The 27,244-nt window shown below is 41.9% G+C and overlaps 1 protein-coding gene across 11 annotated transcripts in view; it reads left to right on the top strand.

Moving 5' to 3' along the window:
- Positions 1-27,244, top strand: part of LOC147032852 (3',5'-cyclic-AMP phosphodiesterase 4C-like) — a 638,164-nt gene that overhangs the window by 163,522 nt on the left and 447,398 nt on the right. For 10 of the 11 annotated variants that reach the window (XM_085870771.1, XM_085870781.1, XM_085870769.1 and 7 more), the window contains one exon: positions 10,573-10,829. In XM_085870771.1, coding sequence (XP_085726897.1) covers positions 10,573-10,829 — 257 coding nt within the window. Of the gene's footprint in view, positions 1-10,572; positions 10,830-20,373; positions 20,803-27,244 lie in introns of those variants that run through there. The other variant, XM_085870773.1, reaches the window with a different exon arrangement.

Raw genomic sequence — 27,244 nt, forward strand, 5'->3', positions numbered from 1 at the left:
TTTGATTAACTACCAGTTAATATCACTTCAGCGATGTCTCAGCTATATCGTGACGAGCAGTACTAACCACGAAGCTTGTAGCAAGTAGCGTTCAGGCCTACCCTCACCTGTACGGGTATGTAATGACTAGACAGAGATGTATACCAATGATAACATTGGTTTCTGAGATCGAGAATAACCGGAACTAGAAGACGGTCCCCAACAACAATTTACAGGGAAATGGTTTCCTCCTTTTACTACGAACAAGCACCATTACGAAGTATCAGCAATTTACCACTGGTATGTGGCCTGGACAGTACCACCTCAATCTCTGGGATACATCAACACCTGCTCGATCTGGTGTTCCTTTACTGACTAAATAATTTATATCTAATCAGGAAACCATCTCCCCATTATGTCATCATTTGAGAATACAACTCTTTAATAACTTTTATCATCTTATTACTGAAACACCAACGTCAACCCGTTTAGTGCATATCTGTCTTAACTCCACCGGTCAGCCCAGAGCAGTCAAAAATAATTACACCATTCCACCCCAGTAATGCACTCCATACTCATTGGTACGTACTCGTTATTAATGTCAGACTAATACAGTTTGTCTTACAGAAGTTCTTCTATTCTATCATCACATCACAAAAGTAGCTACAATAGTTTTAATACGGAATGCTGCAAAACACAGCAAGGCCCAAAGACATCAAACTAATTCCTGTTGTACATTAACATAATGCTAACTGTTAACATGCATGACAGGAAGTAAAGAAACAATACCTTAGCAAACTTCAGTTGTTTAGCTACGATGTATGGCAATGGATTTCAATGGATTTGTCAATGTCAATGGATTTCTCAACCATCAAGTTGTGAATTCTCCGTTGCCGCTTGCAGCCGCACGTGTCAACAACTTCCTGATGTAATATCTGGTTTGGTAACTCTTTCAACTGCTTTGAAACAAGAGTGCTTTCCCCTGAAACAGGATTTCTGACCTGGTCACATATATATATATATATATATATATATATATATATATATATATATATATATATATATATATATATATATATATATATATATATATATATATATATATATATATATATATATATTATTATTGTTGTTATCATCATCTTTTAAGGAAAAAAAAAGGAACATCCAACCAAAAAGTAACTACTGTAGATCTACACTGCTAATCTAGTAATAAAGAAGCAAGAGAATATCCAGTCTTGGGCGATGTTTCACTCGCTTTCTAGTGAGCTTCCTCAGGCCAACAGAGCCCGAGCCTCAGCTCTCTCTCTGCTTTTAGTCCCGAGGGGACAATTAATTTCTGGGCACGTGCCGGTTCTCGAGGTCAATTGAGGACTGTTTTTATTTTGCCGAACCTTAAGCAATAAATGCCAATCACATCATAGATGGTCTGCTCTGCTCTTTTTATTATCAACTTGTGATCTGGCATTGTATGTATGGGGTTAGCGGGTGTGCATGCTGCTTCTTCTTTTTGTATTTCCGGGGTACGATCATGGCCGGGTGAGTGTCTGGGTTGGTCATGGTGATGTTTTGGTTGCATAATTCGTGGGGTTTGCATTGGATGTTGTACATCTGTCGGTGTTGTGTTGGGGATCGAGCATTGTTTTTGTTTGCTCACCTTATCTAGTTGTTTGCACCAATGAGGTTTTGCCATTCATATCAGAGGTGTGTATCCTGGAGGTATGGCAATCAAGAGTCAAGAGGGTGGCCTAACTGGGGAGATGATGAGCATACCCACACGATACACACCTCTGACACACACACACACACACACATACACACACACACACACACACACACACTTTAAAAGAAAGTATGACATACAATTGCAGCAGTGAAAAAGGAATGGATTTTTTTTTGACTGCTCAACAGACAGACTGAAGCAAATGCTTTTCCCCAATGGGTGCATGTGCTTGCGAGACAAAACGCCATACAATTTTGCCAAATTGAGAGCCCAAGTACTGTTCTGCTAAACTTCAGGTTTTTGGAGTGCAAACAAGTTCATTCGTGCTCTACAAAGTTCAAAATATGAAATTCAATTGAAGTTCCTCGATCATAGACTGACAGACACACAGACAGAGTGAACCAATTGCTTTCCCCCACTTTGCGCTACACGCGCTAGATAAACACCAACGAGTAGTATAGTATGATAATTTGCTTACTTTAATGCAAAAACAAATTCAGCATAACCATCCAAACTTAAAAAAAATTCACTGCGCACCCCGAGTACAACCACCAAGATTTGACTCATTCTATTCAGAGGTTGAGGGTATACAAAACAGACACACAGACAGATGAGAGAGAGATTATTGTACCAAGCTAATTTAAACTAATAACAGGCAAGGTATGTGTGTGTGTGTGTGTGTGTGTGTGTGTGTGTGTGTGTGTGTGTGTGTGTGTGTGTGTGTGTGTGTGTGTGTGTGTGTGTGTGTGTGTGCGTCCTCCATAACTTCAAAACTTTAAAACCTAGCAGCCTAAAACTTTGCAGCATACTAACAATACTCCAAGAAAGTGCAAGAGTGAAAATTGGGTGTTTGGGTTAATTAAAACACCCCTTTTGAACATAATTAATGGCCTTATTTAATTTTCTTCATCAGGCGATCCTCGGCCATCCGCGTTAAAGGCGTTGGAATCCTTACATGATGGTTGTAGGAATGACTTGGTGCTGGAAGTTTGGCATTTGGTTAATATTGCGAAGTGGAGGGGTCTGGTGGTCGACCTGTGCTGGATCCCTGCTCATGTCGGCGTTGGTGGAAATGAGGCCTGTGATCTAGCCGCGAAGCATGCCCTTAAACTGGAAAATGTCACCCAAATCCCCCTCGGACCATCGGAAGTTATTAGTCCGGCCAAGGACCAGATCGAGAAAAAATGGCAATTTCAGTGGGACTCCAGCATGAAGGGAAGATTTTGTTACACGGTGCATCCGGATGTGTTACCTCTAGTTAAACTTCCGATGCTTCCTGGAGAGACCAGGTAGCTCTTGGTAGGCTGAGACTCGGGCACTGCCTCCTAAATTCATATCTGTATAAAATTGGGTGCCACCCTATGGGGTTTTGTGAGACGTGCAGGAAACCCGAAGATCTAAATCATTTATTCCTAAATTGCCCTCTTTATGAGGGACCCAGGCGGCATCTTGTGCAGAAAGTAGGAGTAATGGGGATCAAGGTGTTGGATCTATTGGGAGTATTGAGGCTGATGAACCAGAAGCACCCTCAACTATGTAAGCTGGTACTAAAATTCCTGAAGTAATGTAGGAAATCCATTTAAATTTCTTTATACTCGATGGGATCTCTCTCTATTAGTACAGCGGAAAAGCACAATAATTGTGTGTTTTATCAGAAAAACATGAATTTTCTGACGTACTTAGTGAATACCATAAGGTTTATTTTCAGATGTGGAGGGAAGTCAGATTTGACCTCTGAGGACCGTGAGAGGTCAAATCCAAGATGGCCACCAGTCCACCGGGTCTAATGTTAATTTTGGAACTAAACAGTGTAAAAAAATTTAAGGTGTCATTTCCAACTAAGTTTGGAATGGCCATTCGTTTGGTGATACTTTTGGGATCACCAGGAGCCAAGGAAATGCATTTCGATCAAAGTCAATGTCAAATTACGTTAAAAAATTTTGGACATTCTTTTGGTAAAGAAAATGGATTGGACCTATGCAATATAGTGAAACTTCACTTCGATTTTGACACTATAGGGATAATAATACAAAAAAATGAACAGAATAGTCCCATGCTGCTAGTCTATTTAATACTTTATTAATAGCAATGGTGATGATGGTAATGGTAGTGATCAAAATCTAACAGCCTCCAGAACAGAAGCACAGTGCAGTGCACTTGAGTGCAGCTTTGGCACACTTGCACCGTCCAGTGCATCCTTTCTCACAGCGACAGCGGATCAATTCATGGCACGATTTTGATGCTTCGGGGAGAGTGGTCCAAAGTGGCTGCCACCCAGTTGTTTCCTTTGTCCAGCCCCAGTCAGATGGCTCTGGCATCTCTGGATCCAGGACCAATGCCTGGTTCCAACAGTTGGCCTGGTAGCAAGTGTGCTTGATGTGCTGTTTGAGTGCTGCCTGGGTTGGAGGAATGTTCTCTCGAGTTCTAGACTTCTGTATGAAGAGCTGTTTCCTGGCATGATTCACTTCCGTGCTCTCACTGGTTCGGTCGTACATTAGCACCACAAATCGCTCTAGCAGTAACATTGATCCTTCACTGACCTCACTTGGCATGCATAGGAGTTCATTGAAAGCATCATTCACCTCTGGGAAAGACTTCCAAGTTTCCCAGGCAGTCTTCTTTCCTCTGCCAGTGAATGCAGATACAGTGTCACACCCGGTGAAAGCGTGAAGGACTGGGAGAGTCAGACAGTGTGTTGGATTCATTGTGGCAACCATTTCATGAACAGCTATGTAACAAAAGCTTGACCCGACACCAAAGGCAACCCACAGCTCATAAGGAGCTGTCTTGCTGAATGAAGCTACATCCAGTACTACCACATCAGTATCAACGGTACGTATGGTCACCTTCTTATACCCCTTTTGCACAGCATCTGCCACATGCAGAAGTAGACGGGTGTCGGCCTCCTCCTGCGAACATGGGGCAAGGCAGGCCAAGTATGACTCAGCCAGAGAGCAAAGGACTCCACTTCCATCTGTTGCATACAGTTCCTTGCGCTCTGCTCGAGGAAGATGAACAACTACGCGTGGCAGGAAAGCAAATAATTAGGTTTTGTTATCATCGCATCGAAGGAAGTCCTTCCAGTTCTTTGGCATCACAGTAGAAGGAGCCACTCTTTTCCTGGTGCCCTTTCCCCACTTCTGTCTTTTTGAGGCTGGCCGGTAGGTATACATCCCAGACAAGGTCGATGCGGCTGCTTTTCTCAAGTTGAGCAGAGATGTATGGTGCAAACACTCTTTCTCCATACTCTTGAAATCTTCTTGATGTTCCTGGATTTAGCATTTGAACCACAGCTGCACCATCAAGAATTGTTGCATCAGCCATAAGCGCACTATTCTTTTCGAGCAGATATGATTCCAGGTAGCGAAGTGGATCTGATTTAACCCCAATCCGAATTTTTCCCTCCAGTTGACAGAGCTGGCGGGGCTGCCTGGTTTTCATGGGAGAAGAAATTGTTCATGTCTCCGTCTCGTGTTTGACAGATGTACAGCCTCGAAAAGAGACCACAGTCACTCTTCAGTGTTGCGAGCTGTGCCTTCTGTTTTGACTTAATCTTGACCGGTGGCCTAGATATACATATACACAATACATAACTGCGCCACATACGCCTCAAGCACACCCTCTGCGGGGCTAAATAATTAAATTCGCCACAATGACACCACTCGGTATTCATTTGCAAATTTCAACTGATTGCTTATTTTTTGATTAATTTTTACCTTGACCTTGACCTAAATTCATTTCCTTAAATTCTGACATTCTCAAAGGTATCACCAAATGAATGGGCATCCCCAATTTAGTTGGAAATGACACCGTAAATGTTTTTCTGCACAGTCTGGTTCCAAAATTAAGGACGTTTGAACATGAGACCGGGGTGACTAGCGGCCATCTTGGATTTGACTTCTCACTGTCCCCTCAGAGGTCAAATCTGACTTCCCTCCACATCCGAAAATAAACATTATGGTATGACCTAACTATGCTAGAAATTTCAAGCTTTTCTCATAAAATGCACAATTTGTTAAAATATGAGAGCTTATCCGCTGTACTGTATCGAGTGCAGCCTGTGGCTGCTGGCTGCATCATTGGTTGGGACGCGACTATGCCACTGATGCAGTGTCCCCCTTACCAGTGCACTGGTTCTCATTTGCCGAGCTCGGAAGGATGACAGGCTGAGTCAACCCCCTGGTGTATTAATTCAGCGGCCCAACGAGGCTTGAACTCAGGACCCGAGGATCCCAAGCTGCCACCCGAACCACCAAGCCAACAGCAGGCTTACTCGATGGGATGAACAACGATTTTGATCGCGTTCAGGTGCGTGGCGTGTATTGAGCCTCCCGGCTCTGAAAGCGCCATTAAAATTAACAAGGACAAATGTGTCCAAGAGCCACGTCCTAAAGGCAATAACAACAACAACTTCCGATATTTTGTCACGTGCCTTGATGGAGCCAATAGCGAGACCCGTCATGGAGGCTCCTGTTCATGACGAGAAAATCGTGTATTTACGAAATTACAACACATTAAATGGAATAATCTTTAAATAGTAACGTGAACTTTTCGAAACTTTAAAGCAAATGTCCGAATATATTTAAAAGTTGATGATAGACGCTCTCAAAAGGCACCGTCAATGTGAGGATGTGTAGAGGTATTTAGTATTCAAGGAGATCCGGATCCTGGATATAAAAGAGCTGAGTCCTAAGGGTTTTGTTAGAAGAAGTAGAAGTAGAAGTAGAAGTAGAAGTAGAAGAAGCAGAAGCAGAAGAAGCAGAAGAAGCAGAAGAAGCAGAAGAAGCAGAAGAAGCAGAAGAAGCAGAAGAAGCAGAAGAAGCAGAAGAAGCAGAAGATCATCCTGCATCGTTTGGGCCATTTCCTGGGTAACCTCGCTGGAGTCTGAAGCCACCATGTTTTTTTGGCCTGCGCAAACTTACCTTGACTTGGAACAGGCCGCAATCATTTCTTAATGAAAAAGTTTATTTTTTCACGATCCTCTCTCATTATTATCGAATGCCTGTTCATCATAGCTACGAATCGTTGTGTACATCGCATTTGTAAGTACTATAAGTTTACAAATTAGGAGCTTGGGGCGATTTAATGTATTATATGATACGATTTTCCACGATCTCCTCTCACGGACTAATTATCGTATATCAGTGAAATAATATTTTGCTTTTTTGGATTGGATATATCGTCCGGACTCAATAAGTGTCGAAATCTGTTGTGAAATCTGATAATGTAAAGAAATAACGAGTCTTATAACTAAGCCGATATACCTATTTACTTTAAGCAAGCAAGACTATGTTCCCTCCTTCTCTATACCTACACAAGAAAATGTGTGATTTCCAAAGCATTAAACTTATCTTTTTCACCTGTTTGGAGAATTATATTGAGTGAACAAATCAACTAGCTTCATTGAGCTGTATGATTTAATGCGTTCACTGCGAGTCCTCACACCCTGTCCCCCAGAGGGACTGCTTATCCATAGCGTCTGCCAGATCTTTGTCTATATTTTCAGATGTTTCGTGAGGTGCTCTTCAGGGAATGAAAGCAAATCTGGTAAACAAAAAAAAAAGATGTTAAAAAAAAAGTTATCACGTTTGTATGGACCGCAAACAATGTACCACGTGACATGTGCACAGATGAGCAGGCAAAATGGCGGATTTTCTGCAAGGTTTATTTCATGGCCAATTAAACTCTGCGATGTCTCCAGGGTTGTTCTGCATTAAGCTCCAACTCTTTTGTGGATAAAGTCATTTTATTTTGCACATTAATTCATTTTATTTCATAAACTGCTGTGTGTGAGGTGAAGACGGGCTTTAAAGTTAAAGGGATCCTCTATGGTATGCAGCGACAGCCTGGCCAACCATTCCTCATCAACCAATTATTTGAAGTGCTTGCTTGAGTGCTTAAGCCACTTGCTGAGTGCCCAGTGTTGATAGCACTATGTCATTCTGAGCAAATAGTTCACTCTGCGGATGCTTTTGCCACGCCACGTCATTCAGAGCGAGTGGTTCATGCTTTGTCACCTTGAGTGAGTGGCCCGTGCTCCGTCACCCTGAGCGAGTGGTTCTCTGAAATAACACCCGATTTCCGAGCCGTTTGCCGTATTAACGTATTTTCTAAATTACTCAGCCAAATTTTTTTTCCACCCGTCACACGCACCTGTAAATAAAGAACAATGTTTGTGAACATCTCCCTGGTGGTGGTGGTCGTATGGCAGCTTAGCTGCTGGGGTAGCTATCATTTCTTGAAGCGCGACTGTGTCGCTGATGCAGTGCTCCTCTACCAGAACACACTGGAACTGGTACTCATTTCGCCGACCTCAGAAGGATGACAGGCTGAGTCAACCCCCTGGTGTATTAATTCAGCAGCCGACGGGGCTTGAACTCAGGACCCTAGGATCCAAAGCCGCCACCCCAACCACTGAGCCAACACCAGGCTAACATCTCCCTGAAACATCCATATAAATGCAAAGTTGTTTTTTCAGTGAAAGCTACTCAAGGTTTCTGGGTTGGAAACAGTATATGCTGTAGTTGGTAATCAAACTGACTCCAACCTGCCGATTCCCCAAAAATTGCCGGTCGGCCAAGTGTGTGTGTGTGTGTGTGTGTGTGTGTGTGTGTGTGTGTGTGTGTGTGTGTGTGTGTGTGTGTGTGTGTGTGTGTGTGTGTGTGTGTGTGTGTGTGTGTGTGTGTGTGTGTGTGTGTGTGTGTGTGTTTTGTTCATTAAGCATAACATTATTTCTGCGAACTCCCTTCCCCCCATCTCTCTCTCCCATCCTTGCTCTACCCCCTCCGAATACAGTGCAGTACCCTCCTCTCTCTCTCTCTCTCTCTCTCTCTCTCTCTCTCTCTCTCTCTCTCTCTCTCTCTCTCTCTCTCTCTCTCTCTCTCTCTCTCTCTCTCTCTCTCTCTCTCTCTCTCTCTCTCTCTCTCTCTCTCTCTCTCTCTCTCTCTCTCTCTCTCTCTCTCTCTCTCTCTCTCTCTCTCTCTCTCTCTCTCTCTCTCTCTCTCCCTCTCCCTCTCCCTCTCCCTCTCCCTCTCTCTCCCTCTCTCTCTCTCTCTCTCTCTCTCTCTCTCTCTCTCTCTCTCTCTCTCTCTCTCTCTCTCTCTCTCTCTCTCTCTCTCTCTCTCTCTCTCTCTCTCTCTCTCTCTCTCTCTCTCTCTCTCTCTCTCTCTCTCTCTCTCTCTCTCTCTCTCTCTCTCTCTCTCTCTCTCTCTCTCTATCTCTCTCTCTCTCTCTCTCTCTCTCTCTCTCTCTCTCTCTCTCCCTCCCTCCCTCCCTCCCTCCCTCCCTCCCTCTCCGTGTCTCTGTCTCCGGACGCCTCTGGGTGGTACATATGTCTGGACGGGAGTTTGTCTCCGGGATGTGTTTATAGTTTGACTGGTAGAAAATGGATTTCAGACATTATTTTGTTTCCATCTTCAGTGTTATTCTATGCAGAATCCTTTTGATGAAATGGTATGAATCGTAATTAATGCTCCATCACACATCTGCCTTCCCTTCCTCTCACCTCACAGTCATCTCTTCCCCCACCCTCCTCGCTCCCCCTTCCTCCTCTCTCCTTTCCCCTCCACCTCTTCACTCTCCCTACTTTCTCTCTCCCTCTTCCCCACCCCCCTCTCCCTCTTCCCCACCCACCTCTCCCTCTTCCCCCCTCTTTTTCTCCCTCCTCCCTTTAGTATTCCAGTCAGCGAAGCAACAGGTGATATTTGCTACTAAGATATGTTATAGTTTTATTGTAGAGAACTGACATTTTTATTTTTCATGACTCTTAACACCCACTCCAAGAAAGAATGTTTGCGCTACGCTGTATACATTTACAGAGAGAATTTGCTTCGCCACTTATGCCCAAACGGGGCTATGATTATTATTTTTTAACCACCAGAAACATTCCCAGGTACACCCCAAGTACAACCCCCAAGTTTCAATTCATTCCATCCAGCACATTAGAAATGTATACATGTCAGACAGACAGTCAGATAGAGGTGGCTGGCTTTATATAGTGTGTGTGTGTTTTTGCGTGTGTGCACGCGTGTGCTTTGGCATCAGACCCCATCATTGTAGTGGGTACCAGATAGCAAGTGGATCACTAGCTCTTGCTGCAACAGGGATTGCCCTCCACACATTAACCTGTCTGTGGTACACAAAACAATTCTAGAAGAAACAAGGAAGAATTTTTTTTTAAGGCTCTTCTCGCAAAACAGTTGCATAGGCTCTGCCTATTACGCATGAGCTTAACAGAGCTACAGCGCCTACATCTCCACAGGATAAAACTGCAGCCAATATCAGGAGGATCATTTTTAATTCCTGGTATCCACTACACTGATGTCTGATCTCAACTTAATATCTTGTAGGGTTTGATCAGTTCACTCTGGGGAGGCACTTCTGCTCCTCGCTCTCATGGGGGCCTACCCCGATCGAGGAGTGTTCTAATTGTATGACCATGCCTTCTGACCCTTGGGGGTTGGAGTGTATGTGTTTGATTGACAATGTACTTCAGCCTTCGGGCTGAAGAGCATTTGTACGCTCATGGGACAGTCTTGTTGGACTGTGTACTTTGGCCATGGGATTAAAGTACATGCCCCAAGCTCTGTTTAACTGGTTAGATTCTTTTTTTTAAAACCTTTTTTGTAAAAAGAAGGCCTCCCTCATGAGTTGGGTCAACAAGTTCAAAACACGTGTCCGTGGATGTTCCCTCTCTGGGGTGGACTGGTCTATAAAATTGAGAATTACGTTCTCTTCCCAGTATTGAAAAAGTACTCTGGCTGGTAAATGCAAGGTCTCTTGTGTGAGTTTTACCTCCTTTTGAGTTGAATACCTCACATTGAATCAAGTTTTCTTTGGTTGAGTTAACCATGTCTTTTTTGTGTGTGCAGGACTTGCACACTGATTCGATACTGCCAACATCCACTACACCCTTGGACATGTCCCGGCGCCGTTTTTCCGGCAGTTTGCATCTGCCTCCTTTGTCATGGCGTTTGGCTCAGAGTGAAGAACCCCATACACCCGAACGTTTTGGTGCCATGCCTTCGTTCATCCGTCTTTCCCAACGCATGTCCGATGCACACGTCGTTCGGCCAAGCACTCTACAGCTGCCCCCACATATTGCTGTCACATTTGCAGATCCTGAGAGGTGAGATGCAGCAGTGTAGTTTGGAGGGAAATGCTGGAGTTTTATGTGCTGAGGATGGAATTGGGCATGCCTATGGAAATATGATGTTGTTGTATGCAGTCATTTTGGTGCTACATTTAGTCTGGCGAAATAATTCTCTCACGTCCTTTGCTGGGCTGTTGCACAAACACTTAATGTGAGTTTTAAGTCTCTTTGATACCACTGCATGCAGTTATGGAAACTTGTTTCTTCATATGGTTAAGCTGTCCGATTTACTTGTTGGTAGGATGCAGATTTTTTTGTTTATCACTGGTTTCTCTTTCAAATTTCACCAAAGTGCATTTTTGAAGAATGGCCAATGTTTCATAACGGCCTGAATCATCTTCTTAACCACATGGTCAAGCTTCACATTATGTTTCATTCTGACAATGTCCTTATCCTTTCTACAATCTATTTTTTTGAACTTCCATGAAACTTTGTCAGTTAAGTGGAAGAAAGATGCCACTATTACATTCCTGACTACATTTGCCAGTCATTTTCCTGTTTGGTACATATGGTATGTCTGCAGGTTGTCACTCTTCGGTTATTGCACCTGTTGAACTTGGTTATCTTTAGAACATTCAGGGGAAGTGATCATGTTCGCCAAAACTGGGTTCTCTCTGATCCTTATTCTGCAAACCCTTTAGCCTTGACCCAGTTCCCATTGTGAGCTGCTTACAGAAAGTGATCAATAAATTATATTGTGATTTAAAACATGTTACACATATCATGGTCTACAGTTAAATGCCTTAAGTGGTTTAGTTATACAGTTGCAAAGTAATGTAGGTGAAAGAGAGAATTGTGAGAGGTCTGTAAATTTTCCCATATGGACTCGTGGCTTGTGATGCTGCAGACCCAGATTGGGATTCGATAAACCACAGAAACACAGAGTGAGATTCCATAAATGACGGACACCCAGGTTGAGATTCCATAAACAATGGAGATTCAGATTGAGATTCCATAAATGATGGAGACCCAGATTGAGATTCCATAAACCATGCAGACCCAGATTGAGATTCTATAAACCATGGAGACCCAGATTGAGATTCTGTAAATGACGGAGACCCAGATTGAGATTCCAAAACCACGGAGACACAGATTGAGATTCTATAAACCATATACTGTATGTGTTTGTCTATTGTCCACTGCTATCCTTATGATTCACATCTAAGTACACTGACTTCTACTCGTGTCTTTGCTCCAAATGTGATATATGTACATGAGCCTTGGATCGATATGAAAAGATGTTTGAGTTTATTTTGTCGTCTTTTGTACTCCTCGTGAATGGATTTGCCATGCAACGGATGGTTGACCAGCTTGCCCACATCAAGTCCTTCATGCTATATGGATCTTTGGCTTGGTGATGTTCATTCTTTTGCTTATGATGGCCATGTTTGTAAAAGAACTTTCAACACAGGGAGTTTATTGCTATTATCTGATGGACATTCATTGAAGTACATTCTTGCACTCTGTCTATTTCGATAAATGGACACCAGTTGTTCTGATTGAAAAGCATGTTCCATCACATAAAATGGAGATACAGCATACATGCTTCACCATACTGTAAGAGCAACTTGAGCAGACATTCCTACTGGACTCATAAAAATAGTAAAAAAAAATACACTAACAATTGAAATTTGCTTGCATGATATGCTTGAAGGTCTTGACTTCAATCTGTGACTGCTGGCTTTTGTTAAGCTACCTTTTTGTCATAATATTGCACAGTCGTTTTGATGACTTCATGAGCGAGCTGTTGTCATCGAGCATTTTGGCACCAACGGTGGTTCAGTTTGAACGCATTGTTTGAGAAATCGTTTGACTGTAAATTCCTGAGGATTCTATTGACCTCCCTTTTCGTACGCATGTCATTTAGTTTTATTACAGTCTTCTGAATCCGAAAATCACATCACCTGATACCACCCTCACTGACCCCACCCAACCTTCTTTTTTTTTTAATCACACTGAAAATGGTATTACAGTTATCTATATTAATATTTCGGCATGCCCCTTTCTTTGTTCCACCATCAGATTTTTGTTACTGCATGAAATGAAACAAGCTTTGACATATATAGTAATGATAGTATTGTCTTCCTTAATAGGCTCCTCAAAATTCGTTTTCATGATTATGGTAGTTATCTATATTAATATTTCGGCACGCCCCTTTCTTTGTTCCTCCATCAGATTTTTGTTACTGCATGAAATGAAACAAGCTTTGACATATATAGTAATGATATTATTGTCTTCCTAAAGAGGCTCCTCAAAATTCGTTTTCATGATTATGGTAATTATCTATATTAACATTTCGGCACGCCCCTTTCTTTGTTCCACCATCAGATTTTTGTGACTGCATGAAATGAAACAAGCTTTGACATATATATATATATATATATATATATATATATATATATATATATATATATATATATATATATATATATATATATATATATATATATAGTAATGATATTATTGTCTTCCTTAATAGGCTCCTCAAAATTCGTTTTCATGATTATGGTAGTTATCTATATTAATATTTCGGCACACCCCTTTCTTTGTTCCTCCATCAGATTTTTGTTACTGCATGAAATGAAACAAGCTTTGACATATATAGTAATGATATTATTGTCTTCCTTAAGAGGCCCCTCAAAATTCGTTTTCATGATTATGGTAGTTATCTATATTAATATTTCGGCACGCCCCTTTCTTTGTTCCTCCATCAGATTTTTGTTACTGCATGAAATGAAACAAGCTTTGACATATATAGTAATGATATTATTGTCTTCCAAAAGAGGCTCCTCAAAATTCGTTTTCATGATTATGATAGTTATCTATATTAATATTTCGGCACGCCCCTTTCTTTGTTCCACCATCAGATTTTTGTGACTGCATGAAATGAAACAAGCTTTGACATATATAGTAATGATATTATTGTCTTTCTTAAGAGGCTCCTCAAAATTCGTTTTGATGATTATGGTAGTTAATCTATATTCATATTTCGGTACGCCCCTTTCTTTGTTCCACCATCAGATTTTTGTTACTGCATGAAATGAAACAAGCTTTGACATATATAGTAATGATATTATTGTCTTCCTTAAGAGGCCCCTCAAAATTCGTTTTCATGATTATGGTAGTTATCTATATTAATATTTCGGCACGCCCCTTTCTTTGTTCCACCATCAGATTTTTGTTACTGCATGAAATGAAACAAGCTTTGACATGTATAGTAATGATATTATTGTCTTCCTGAAGAGGCCCCTCAAAATTCGTTTTGATGATTATGGTAGTTAAACAGTTCATGTTCTCCATTTGCAAAATGGGAGGAATTATTGCACAAAAAGAAATAAAAATGTTTCCCATTTTTTAGAGGACCACTAAGATGAGTTCAGCTCATAGAATCACGCTCCATTTGGGGAGAAAACAGTTGAGTTCATACCTGACTAATTTGCACTTTCCATGTGCCGTAGTTTCTTCACAAAACCATGACTTTCTGACCAGCTAAAATCTACAAGATATTAATATGTAGACGAAACTGATCCGGCCTTTTGGATCACTTTAAAGTAGGGTGCCCTGTAATTTTAATGCGCTCTATGGATCCTCCGGAACTCACGAATGGTACACGTTGTGTAGTCACTAAACTACGTGGTAATGTCATCGAAGTGGAAAACTTGAATGATAATCAATGGATAAAAATGATATAATATATTGTTTAAAATACATTCATGCTATCTGTCTTTTACCATATGTTGCCAGTGATGCCCGTCGAAGACGGGCACCTTTACTAGTACGATTATATATTAAAATACAGCCAAGGCAAGGGAACATTCTTGTTTGCCCTCCTCTGCAACCGTGCAATGGATTCAGTGTGCCCAGGCATAGCCAAGACAGGTTTCATGATGCTATCGACAGTGGATTGAACGCCTGCAAGGTGTACAGCACATATGGAGCAGAAAACTTGGCCATTACGGAGCTTTCTCGCATGGGGTACTCGGAAGTGTTTGCAGATCATATTTTATACGTGAGGTTAAGCATGGCGTCTGTTATATAGCCTTGCGGGTAAGTTATTTTTCCTCCATGCTACCAGTCACGCGTTGCTGTGGGAGTGCGATGGGATTCATATGTTAAAATACTTTCCCAAGGAATATGTAGCCTGGAGAAAACAACACACAAGGTGTTCAGGGTTAAAAATCAATCGGGTCGCAGGTGGAGAAGGTAATGTCGCACAAATGTCAGGGTTCCTGAAAATTCAGTTGAATAATGACAAATGGAAGTAAGTAGAGTGATGAGACGTATAGGGTCAGAGATATTAATATGGGTCATTGGCACACAATTTTTTTTTTACTGAATTGGATCCATTTTTATGCATTTCCTTGAGCAATGTTTCTGAATTCTGATTGGTCACATGTTGTTACGTCATTAGATCAATGGACGGAACAACAATTGCTGTTCAGTCGTGAATGCCATTTGGTTGACGACATGGGTAAGCAGAAGCAAATAAGAGTAACTTGAAAAGGTGCACAATATTGAAGAGTATGTGCGTTTCAGCTTTTGTTCGAAGGAGTTGGTAAACCGATACATTCTGTCTGGAATGTTAATTTTTTTTTCACATATGTTGTTTACCCCTGATCCCACATCATATTGCTCTGCTGTAAGTAATTTAGGTCATTGGGGTTCAACGCACTTGTCCATTTTTTTTAAACTACTGGCTGAATATGAATCTTAGTATCCTTGACATATGCAAAACTTCTGCCAATTGCTAGACTTCCAAAAAAATAATTTCCTCATAATTTGTGTGAATCCATTTATCTGTACAGAGTGTCGGTTCTGCCGAAGCAGTTTCTTTGGCCAGGGGTTGCAATCCTGGAAATCCTGGACTGGTCACCGTTGTAATGTAGGTTACTGTAATTATAAATAATTATTTGTTTGCTTTTCGATATGTCTGTCTGCGATCCATCCATCCACTGGGACCATACTTGGTGCAGGGCGTTGGTGCTGCCTAAGCAGTCTCCTTGGCTCTTGGGCGCAATCCTGGACGGGTCGCCACTCCGACACAGGATACTAGCAAGCTGGAATTCATTTTGCCGACCTCGGAAGGATGACAGGCCGAGTCAACCCCACCTGGTATTAATTCAACAGCTGAGCAGAATTTGAACTCAGGACCCGAGGATCTCAAGCCTGCCACCCTAACCATTAAGCCAACACCAGGCATGTCTGCAATAGTCTGCCCAAAGTGCTGCCAAAGCAAGTATTGCACTAGATGGTTTGCCTTTGCCTTCCCTGTGGTACAGTCAGGGCAGGAATGTGTAAGTTTGTTCAGGGTGCCGGCGATAACTCGCATGCTCTTTGTGAAGGGCACCATGGGATCTTTAATGTCCACTAAGTAATGCCACCAGGTGGGACAACCAGTTTAACATCCATCCGAGGGACGGCACACACATTGTTGAACATCCTTCCCGTGAAACACCAAAATGACAGTTTATAGCTGGGTCGGGATTCCAACCCAGGCTAGACATCTCAGAGACTCATGCTTTTCAAGACATGTTCATTTCAATTTTTATGCTCATCTGAAATCCACCTTTATTTAAATTTTTAATGAATTCCTCAATTGTTTTTGTTGCTTTTTATTGACATACTAATTACTGTTGTATGAAAAAACCCTCAGTAAGCCTGCTGTGTCCTATGAATAGAAGAGTGCCATTTTATACTCTCTTTTTCTCATCATGATTCACCTCTAATTCGATTTTCAGCAAGTGCTGTGTATTCTGCACAAGCCAATTTGGTGCTATCTCTTTATTATGTATTCACACGGAGTGGAAATTTAACCCTTGCTCCTCCACCAATCAATCAGATGTACCACACCTTTGATCGAGTGCCAGTATCGCTGAAGCAGTTCCTGTGCAAAGGTTATTCTCGGTGGTTTCCCTCGCAGTCAGTTCGGGTATGAATTTGGAATTTGTTTAGGGTACCGGCGATAACTCACCTACTCTTTGGAAAATACATCATGGGATTTTTTTAATTCCCCAAAGGACCAGTGCTAGTAGATGGGTCCTCTGGTTTAATGTCGTTCCGATGGACGGCACGCACATTGATCAGTCGTCCTGCATGCCAAACACCTGCAGGAGGACTGGTTAAATCGAATCCAGGCTCGATAGCTTAAAGACAAGTCTTCCGGATCAAGAACCATGTCATCACTTTTCCATTTTCCGACCCACCTCTTCCCTGCCACCCCCCTCCCCACCCCTGCCCCCACCTCACCCCATCACCACTCCTATTGAATGCTTGCATTGGATCTTGAATCTTTAATTTAATGCCACACTCTCAGGACAGTCAGTCATATGCAATTTTCAAACATTAGGCCAACAAGTAAGTATTTGTTCCCATTAAAAGAGGTACAAGGTCGGTTTGGAATCCTATGAAAATTTTTTTTATGAACATTCTATGTAATGAAACAAATCCTTCAGTTAACCAATAATCTGTCTAATTTAACAATCTGACATGCACTGTGTGCAAATGTTGATGATAAGATATGTTATTCTCTGTTTCGGAGAGTCGGTGCTGCCGAAGCAGTTTCTTGGCACGAGTATTCTATTTTAAATTGAAGTTTGCCCTAAACAAGGCTGAGAGCCACTAACTGTGTCAGGCTACACAGAAGCTATACGGCAAAAGAAGAGGAAAAGAAAGAGGTTGTATCGGGTGCTTTGTCGTTAACTTTCCAGGAGGTCAGGGCAGAAATTTGGGATTTGTTCATGGTGCCAGCAATGGCTCGCCCACTCTTCACAAAGGACACCGTGAGGTCTTAAACGTCCACCAACTAATGCCAGCAGATAGGACGTCCCGTTTGATATCCATCTGAGCGATGGCACATACGTTGATGAATCGTCCCGCCTGTGAAACACCAGGATGACAGTTTATAGCTGGGTCAGGATTCAAACCCAGGCTTGACAGTTGAAAGGTGAGTGTGCATACCTCCAGACCATCCTCCCAGCACTCTGCAAATGTTAACCATGCGAAAACACACTTGAGATAGAATCATGCGAAAACAAACAATAAGCTTATTTAAAATGGTTTAAAATTTGCTTTAAAAATACCCCCCAACCCCCCACCCCCACCTCCCAAAACAACACTGCACTCCATCCGTACACGATGCACATCATCCTTTGAAGCAATTTATTTCTTCTCCGAAGTAGAAGTTCAAATGTAAACTTCATCAGTGCAAGATTCGGCCGTGAAGGAAGTGTGAAACGGTTTGTGACCACCCCTTGTAATTAACCTTGTGAGATGAGGGGCCAATACAAGATGGGGTATGCTTTTTATACAGTTAAAACAAGTGCAATACAGTACAAGTAAAAGATGCAGGAAACGTGATGCCTTCTTAAATATTAGAACCGACATTGAAATGAAAATATTACTCTCAAATTCAGGAAAATGATTACATATTTAAAATGTTAAATGCTTACATATATGAAACACAATACGTGTATGCACATGTATGATTCACTCAAACACGTCACCCTCCTGCCTCCTCCCCTCCCGCCCTGCCAAACAGGTACACCAGCCCAGCACCTTCACATAAACAATAAATAGATGGCACATTTTTGTCTGTTTTAATACCAGTGTACACACACACACACACACACACACACACACACACACCACACACACACACACACACACACACACACACACACACACACACACACACACACACACACACACACACCGAAAATATAATTCATTTTCTTCTTTTGCCGTTTGAGCTGGGAACCGTATTGGGGACCCGTTGAAGGATTGCCTGAATGTGGTTTCTGTCGAGGAGAAATCAAAAAGGGCAGAGAGGTCAAGGTGATGCTCGGCTCACAGAACGAATATGGACTTTGTTTTGGGTTCGGTGCACCGGGCTTGAGACAATATATTAATTTCCCCTCTGAAAAACCCCCATACGACTCGATGGTTTAGTGAAGGTAGGATCTTCACCACAACGACTGTATTATTTGCCAAGGTTGTTGACATGATCGTTTCTTGTTCTCTTCTCAATTATATTCCGATTCGACGCACTTGTGTATGTTTCATCAAAATGGTATTTGAAGGTTACAGTAAGTTGTAAAAACAACTGGTTCGATTGAACACATTTTATTTTCAAACAATACATGAATATTAGAGCATTTTCGCAGCCGATCACCGATTCTCACTGCACACACAAGATGCAAGATGTGATTTAGTTTTTTTTTCCAAAAAAACGATTTTTCGATAATATAGTAGGTTTACTTTAGAGTAAGATGGAGGCAACATGTTGCCCTGAAGTTTTTACATTCTCCCTGGTTCTTTTGTCCAGTAGGTTGAACCAATTTCGTTTGAAATTGTCAGTTATGGCATCAGCCAGGATGACCTATAGTGCGGACATTTCGAGAGAGGGGTGGGTGGTTGCTTTTTCAATTGGCCAAAACACTGGAGTGTTGTATGCTGGCTGGCAGGTTAGCCTCGAGGTATGCACACTCACTTTTGATCTGTCTGACCTTGGTTTGGAATATAGACCGAGCTATCAACTGTCATCCATGTGTTTCCCAGGCAGGGTGATGAATCAATGTGTGTGTGTGCCGTCCCTCGGATGGCCATCAAGCTGGCGTCCCATTTGCCGGTTCATCGTTGGTAGACATTAAGGAGACCCACGGTGTTCTTCGCAAAGAGTGGTGGAGTTATCGCCGGCACCATGAACAAATTACAAATTCCTTCCTGAACTGTGCGCAGCAACTGGTCTCATCTTCTTGAAGGTCTTCACGACACAAGGGTACACTGCTTGTTATCTCATGTTTCATGCCAAAGGCCTTCTTTGGATACAAAGGGCAATCAATTACTCTTATCAATATAACATATTTATAAAATAATATATTTTATCCTATATTTATTACGTTTAAATTACTACAGTGCTTTTCCATCAAGGATGGTCTGTGGTTGATAAAGTATCGATGGACAAATGTTTGCCCCCTCTAAAAAAAGCTGGCAGAATATTTTCTGATGGAGGTTTACCTTTTGCTCCCAAATACCCTCATCTGAAATTTGTATAGACTGCCCCCATGGGACATGTAGTTGCTAACGAATTGAAGATTCGCAATGTTTGGGATATTTTTTTTGAAGTATCAACAAAATCTTGGTGATGGAGCCAAACACCCTCGCATGTCCGTCCTTTTCACCTGGTAGCCCAATTTTAGTGACGCAGTAACAAAATAACGCCCGCACAGACGAATTTGTGAATTTGAAGAAGAAGCAAGAGGATCAGGGAGGCTCGGAGTGGGCAGGGGGGGGGGGAGGAGGAGTCGTCAGGTTTCGCGATCTAACGTGCGTGTGGTGAATTCTTGGTTTCCAAACCCAGACGGCGATCCCTCCTCCAGAGCTCCTACTCAGGAATCTCAACCTGCGAACTGTACGCAAGTTTGTCTTTCCTTAATTTCCACCTGTATATTTCAAGATTTAACATTGCCGAGCTCCTTAGGTTTATTCATTTCTGTCTTGCTCGGAAAGTACTTCGAGTGCGTCCCTACCTCCACCAGCCCCTGCATGCTCCTGCCGGTCCACCGGTCTGTCACACACCCTTTGGCAGTTCGAAGTCTGGCGCTGTTCACCACAGCAGACACAGAGGACAGAGGAAATTAGGACAGGTAACCGTGCCACACGTGAGCATGGATCAGGTGCGACCCCCCAAGACCTTGCCCATCATCGTGCTGGAGCCCGCGGGAGATGGTAACGGGGACTCGAAGACACCGAAGCACCTGTGGCGTCAGCCACGCGTACCTGTGCGGATCCAGCACCGTGGGTACTCGGACACTGAACGCGACAAACGAGCACAGCAGGCGCGCCGTGGGTTCGTCTCGGAACGCTCGCATGCAGTGGAGGCGCAGGACCGGCCCGAACTGCAGAAGTCCCGCATGTCTTGGCCAACATCGCTGCAGGGGACCTCGCGCCGGTACGGGCAGGATGGGCTGGGGTGTGGGCAGTGAGTGATGCGTGTTGGTGAGGGGGTGGGGTTGTTTCTGGGGAAGGGGGAGTGAGTGGGCTGGTAGGATGAGGAATCTGTGAAGTGAAGTGTGGTGAAGCATGGGTTCGATGATCTTTGTGTGTCCCCCCATACCTCGGTCGTTATTATTTTTAAGAGCTGATATTTTTTCTTAAAATATTATTTATTTTTTATTATTTTCTTGGGTTGAGCTGCTCATCTACGGTGTTGTTTTCACAATCAATGAAGACATTTATTTCTCATATGTTGATCTTTCTTCTCAACCTTTTCATCTCGGATGAGGGAGACAAGACACACTCCTCCATCCTAAGGGACGGAGCTGATTCCACACGATGAGATTTCATACATACCATTCATTTATTTCATTTATAATTGCTGCACACACCTTCTCGTTTCATGGAGTCTGCCATAGTGTTGATACAATCCCAGCCAAATCACGATTCCATTGTAATTATAAAATTACCATGACATGGATCCCTTACAAGGAACTTCAACGTAGGAGTACACCATTAGTCCCATCAAAGCTTGCGTGAGTATTGACAACTTCTGGTTGCTTGTCCGTGCTCTATCCTTTTGAATGATGAATGTCAAATAAGGAAGCAGCATGTGGCATTTAAAAAAATCTTTGATATGACTCGGCTGGGGTTTGAACCACCGACCTACCGTACTCGGGGCGAACGCTCTAACCATCACACCACCAAATGTTGTTGAAATTGATAAAAGTATTACAATGAGGTGAACGGCATGATATGTATTTTTCTATCGAAGCACTGGAATAATGAAATAAATAATTAAGCAAACAAATGAATAAAACAATTCCATCCACTGGAGTACATTTTTTGTTTCAAATTGACATGGTAATCCAGATTATCATTCAATGTCTGCCTAATGATGATGTATACGAGCAGCGTGCAGAAAATTCTCAGACTGAGAAACTCACAATTATATAATCCAAGAAAAGCCACCAATTTATATTTTCCTACCAAGAAAAGCCAAAATATAGTTTGGAATGATTGGTAAAGAAATCATTTTTTGTTTCTTCGATTATTTATTATATGTAGCTTATGTTGAGAAACAACTGAAATCGATGGTGTTTCTTGGAATATATTGTGAGTACTGCGTTATGAGAATTTAAAGAATGCCCCTCGTAGATATCTGTTTATGTTTCTGCAGTCTCTCTTTAAATGTCCCCCAAGTGTCCTCTCAAATCATTGCAGTTTGATCATCAGTATTTATTTTTCTCTCTCTCTCTCTCTCTCTCTCTCTCTCTCTCTCTCTCTCTCTCTCTCTCTCTCTCTCTCTCTCTCTCTCTCTCTCTCTAAAAGTCCTAGAATAAAGACGTGTTTGTTGGTTTCGATGGCACAAGCTGCAAGTCTTTTGAAACAGACCCACAAGATGCTGTGAGCATCTTACGAGTCAGGTTCAAACGATTTGGCGCTCACATACTGTTCGCTGTAAGTCTTGAACGAGAAACAACGGCTCCAGATCCCACTGCTGTTTCTTGTTCGAGACTACAGTACTGCGATTGAAGATGGTTTTATGTAATATGAAGACAACTTTAGAGGATTCTCGTTAGGTGTGCAGCTTATGTCTCTCTTTAGCTTTTGCCTTTTGTATGTTTTGCACATGACCCATTCACTTGAGGGTTATGAAACAGCTTCAGCTTCAGCCTTTCAGTTTGATTTTCCTGCGGTACATATTCATAGCGCCCGTATGAAGAGCCAAAACGACTATAGGATGAAATGCGTGTGTGTGTGAGCGCGCGCACAATCTTATGGCTGTAGAAGGAATTAGATTTTAAATGCTTCTCAGAAGGAGGTTGCGTGAAAGCACTTCAACTATCCATCTCAAAATATTTCTGTCAGCATTTCATTGTTCTGGGTAGGCCTGGACTACATAGTAATGAAAGCGTTTACGAAGCCAATTTGCTGCCTTTGAGCATGCTGCTAACCCGAATTACCCGCAAAGGCTCCGATGAGTCACTCACAATGACAGGGTTCGAGTCGGAAAAACGATGCAAAGGTCGGTTGCCAAAAAGTGTTCATTTTTCTTTGGTCTCTGCATCTATTATGATACGTGTGTTTGCTTTTTGTGGGTGTTTTCTTTATGGTGTTATACGATTTGATCCTCCTGGTTTGTATGATCCTTGGGCCACTGGATTGGTGTACCTGTTGTATTGCTTATCACGCTGAGCCTTCAAATTGGAAATAGATGGCAATGGTGGCGATGAACAGGAGAGAGATGGACAGTGCAAAGAGACGATGCAAGGGATAGAAGGGTGTAGAAGGAAAACTCTTGTGGTGGACCCCATAACAAGGTGGGATTAATTGGGGCCGTGAATAATTTTCAAATATAATAAGATTTAAGTTCATTGAGATTTTATTTTTGAAAATGTAAAAAGACGAAATTCATCTTCCCAGTCATTATGTGCAGTAAATGGGCAATAAATAAATAAATAAATAATGAGCAATAAATGCAATCCATGTGGCAATTGAATAGCTTGAATTATAGCACTTACATCCACCTCTGTAACCCATTCAAGAAATCCTTTGCAAAACCATCGGTCATATAAAATACTAGAACGGCACTCGGTAGAGAGCATATTCCTCCGCCAAGCTGAACAGTTTATGTTTTGTAACCCACTGATAGGCCGGATCTGCATCCTTATCTGAACCAAAATCTAATCGGCTTGTTCTTATCACCCACCCAACTCATCCACCAAGTTTTATCATAATCTGCCCTCAACTTTTTGAGGTATCATGCTATATATCGTTTTTGGCCCTATCTCTCAATGGTGAAGAAATTAAAAAAAAATTCTTGAGAAATCTCAGAGAAACTTAGAATTTTTTTTTAAATTCTGGTATCCGAGTCTGAATCTTCAAAATCGAATCAGTTCGTCCTTGTCACACACTCAACCTGTGCACCAGGTTTCATCCGAATCCATCCATAACCTTTGGAGATATCCTACACACACACAGACAGACATTGGCGAAAACATAACCTCTCTCCACCTTTGGTGACAGACGTAAATATCAACTTCAACATTAAATCACGAATCACTGCTCACCTTCACTCTTTCATTCCTCTCTTTTCTGGCCTTTGGAATAAACTCCCTCACTCTATTCAATCCCATTCTTCCCTCCAGACCTTCAAAACAGCTGTTCACCACCACCTCTCATCATCCCCCATCCAAATCCTCGATCTTTTCTACCCCCGATAATCCACCCAAGCCCACCTCCTTCAAATTCCCTGCTTTCCTTCCTGGAAGTCCCTGTAATGTCCATCTTGTATTCCCCATGTTCCCTGCCCCGTCCCTCTCCCTTCCATGTCCCTCTCCCTTCCACAGATCTCCTAATGTCTCTGTTCCCCAATGTTTTGTCCTTCCCACTCCCGCCCCTCTTGTCACATGCCCCCCTTGCTGTGCGTTGTGTGTTAGCTCTCACACGAGCCTCGACAAGGTATACCAAAAAAAACAAAAAAAAAACATCATAAAAGCAACAGAGGCAGATACATACTTGTGAGGACAAAGAACCATCAGGCATAGATGGCACTGTGCCAGAATTTTATAGTTTCACAAAAGCTTACAACAGACAGCTGTTTCATATTTTGTGGGCACATGGGGAAAGTGAAGTGGAGAAATACTCTTCTACTCTTGAGAGTAAGTACACCTGCAGATCCGAATTAAAATTCCAGTTGAATCATGGCTCGACTCCCTTTTCACTAATTTTTAACTTCTGTACCCTGGTTGTGCAACATTTCTCCTGATGCAAAAAGCTTCACCATTCTGCCTCGCATCTCCTGGTACTGATGGGCAGTGGGGACCAAGGTGACAGTGGTCATGTTCTTTCACTCTTTGACCCCGTCCAGCTTCGTCCGCACTTGCCCGCTCATTTGCCGAGGTGATCAATGACCCAGAAGGAACTGCATGATTTATCAAGAGGCTTTCCTGGCTCAAAAAATGACTGCACTATACTCACTGCATCGTTTTCTCCAAACACAGCACACCACAATGATTTGGTTGTAATGTCTGTGAGCGTCCATGAAATTAAAACCCCCCATTGTAACTTCTAAACATGTGACTGTGTTACTGATATGAAATAGACAGACAGAAAACCAATTTATTGAATGCATTTATTACTTGAATTAATCATTCATTCATCCTCCATTGGAGGCTAATTGCAGGGGCCTCACAGGTCTGTCAGTGGTTCAAGTAGTGCAGAATGGAAAGGCTCATTAGGGAGTTGAGCAGTAAACCAGTTGGTTGACCTATAACCGTAACCATTTCTATTTTGCTCACGATACTGGAATAAATGTCTACTTCCATTCAAAGGATCCCATGGAATGTTTAACATTCACAACAGAATGTATGTAAATAGTATTTCATTTGGTAGTTCATAACTTTTAATATTTCGCATCCCAATTTTTTTTGGTCATTATTGTTCGCACAAATGCCCATTCTAAATCTTCTTCTTCTTCTTCCTCTTCTTCTTCTTCCGTATGGCAGCTTTGGATGCTGGGTAGCTATCACTTTGTTGGGGCGTGACTATGCCACTGATGCTTTTCATTTATTTTTTTAAAATTCATAAATTTATTTAATTTCGGGATACTTTCAAATGGTTCTGATTATTTTTTTTCCTGGTGTATCGGCTTCGATATCTGTCAGCACACAAAATTACCATGCTTCCCCATTGTCTCAGGTCACTCACCTCCATTTATTTTTTCATTTATTTATTTTAATTTATTTTCATTTTTAGGTCATCTCTGTAGAGATGACCTAATAAAGCCGGACCAAATGTCCATCCGTACGTCCGTCAACAATTTTTCTTTCCGATCTTGATGAAACTTAGCATGTGGGTAGAGGTCGATGAGTGTTGCACAACGATATAACTTTTGTCCGGGTTCAAGGTCAGGGTCAAGGTCACGAGGTCACGTAAGTTATAAAAATCGCCATTTTCAAAACCTATCGAGTCTGCCATTCTACAAGATATTTGGCAACTATTTATTGATTATGATAGTAAAAAATATTATCTTGTATCTAACTGGACAGATTTTTGAATTTCCGTCCCGTTTGATCGTCACGTGATCTGGAAAATGGCCAAAAACGCCGATGCGATTCGCAAAGAAGGAAGGAAGGAGAAATGAAATATAAATAATATCGAATATGCAAAGCCTAGAAGCGAACGTAGAATTCTTCTTACATTCACTTCTGACTTTACATAAAACTTGTTCACAACTGTATACTTGCCAACTATACCGTGGTACGTGTAAGCGCCGCACAGCTGATGATTTTGACGCAATTTCCGGTTACTTCGGCCTGGATTCGGGATCAGCGAACAAATAATGTAAATCACGATTAAAAAATATTTTTGATGATGCGGTAGATATCTTTATTAAAATTAACTTTGGGAAAAAAATAATTGAATAAATAAACGATCACTTCTAGTCAAGAATAAAAGAAACTAGAACGGGCACTCGGTAGAGCGCATACCTTCACCGCCGCAACTTTGTTCCGGGCACATTTGAAAAACGTCATTTTAACACGTCCATGACGTCACAACCGTCAGTCCGATTGACGTCAAATTTGGTGTGTAACCTCCTTGAAGGCAGTCCAACAAAATGGAATGATAAACACTGAAAAATTAAAAAGTTGAAAAATGACGTCATCTTTTGACGTCATTTTGACGCACTTCCAGGGACGTCACGTCCAATCGGGGACTACCATTCTGAAAGCTCGTAGTTCACTGAACGTTTTAACGTTGGTTTCATGTCAATAGCTCTATTAGATCTGAAGCTATGCCTACAAGTATATTTTGACCTTGAGTGTGACCTTGACCTTGACTACAGAGTTAATTGGCAAAACCTGTACATCAATAAACAGATATTTTGGTACTGATCCTAATGCCTGGATTTGGGAGACTTTGCTTTATAAATTATGTAGATATTTGAATGTAAAATATCAGGACATTTTAGCCACAATTGAAAAACGTCATGTTCAAACGTCAATAACGTCATAACGGTCAGTCCGATCGAAGTCAAATTTGGTGTGTGACGTCCTTAAGGTAAGTCCTACAAAACGGTATGATCAAAACTGATGAGATCGAAAATTTAAAATTTACGTCATCTTGTGACGTCATTTAGACGCACTTCCGATGACGTTACGTCAAATCCGACACTACATATTCGAAAGGTATCTCTTCATGCAACAATATGGCGGTGGTTGCATGTCGATAGCTGTATTATGAAGGAAGTTATGCTCAAAAGAGTGTTTTTGACCTTTTCTTGACCTTGACCTTGACCTTTGACCCGATCGCTCCCAAAATCTAATCAAATCGTCCTTGGATACTCACGAATCATCCCACCAAATTCCATGCAATTCGGTTTAATACTTTCT

The sequence above is a fragment of the Eptatretus burgeri genome, chromosome 2 (assembly GCF_056783735.1).
Source record: "Eptatretus burgeri isolate ZD-2024b chromosome 2, Ebu_testis_v1, whole genome shotgun sequence".
NCBI classification, from domain to species: Eukaryota; Metazoa; Chordata; class Myxini; order Myxiniformes; family Myxinidae; genus Eptatretus; species Eptatretus burgeri.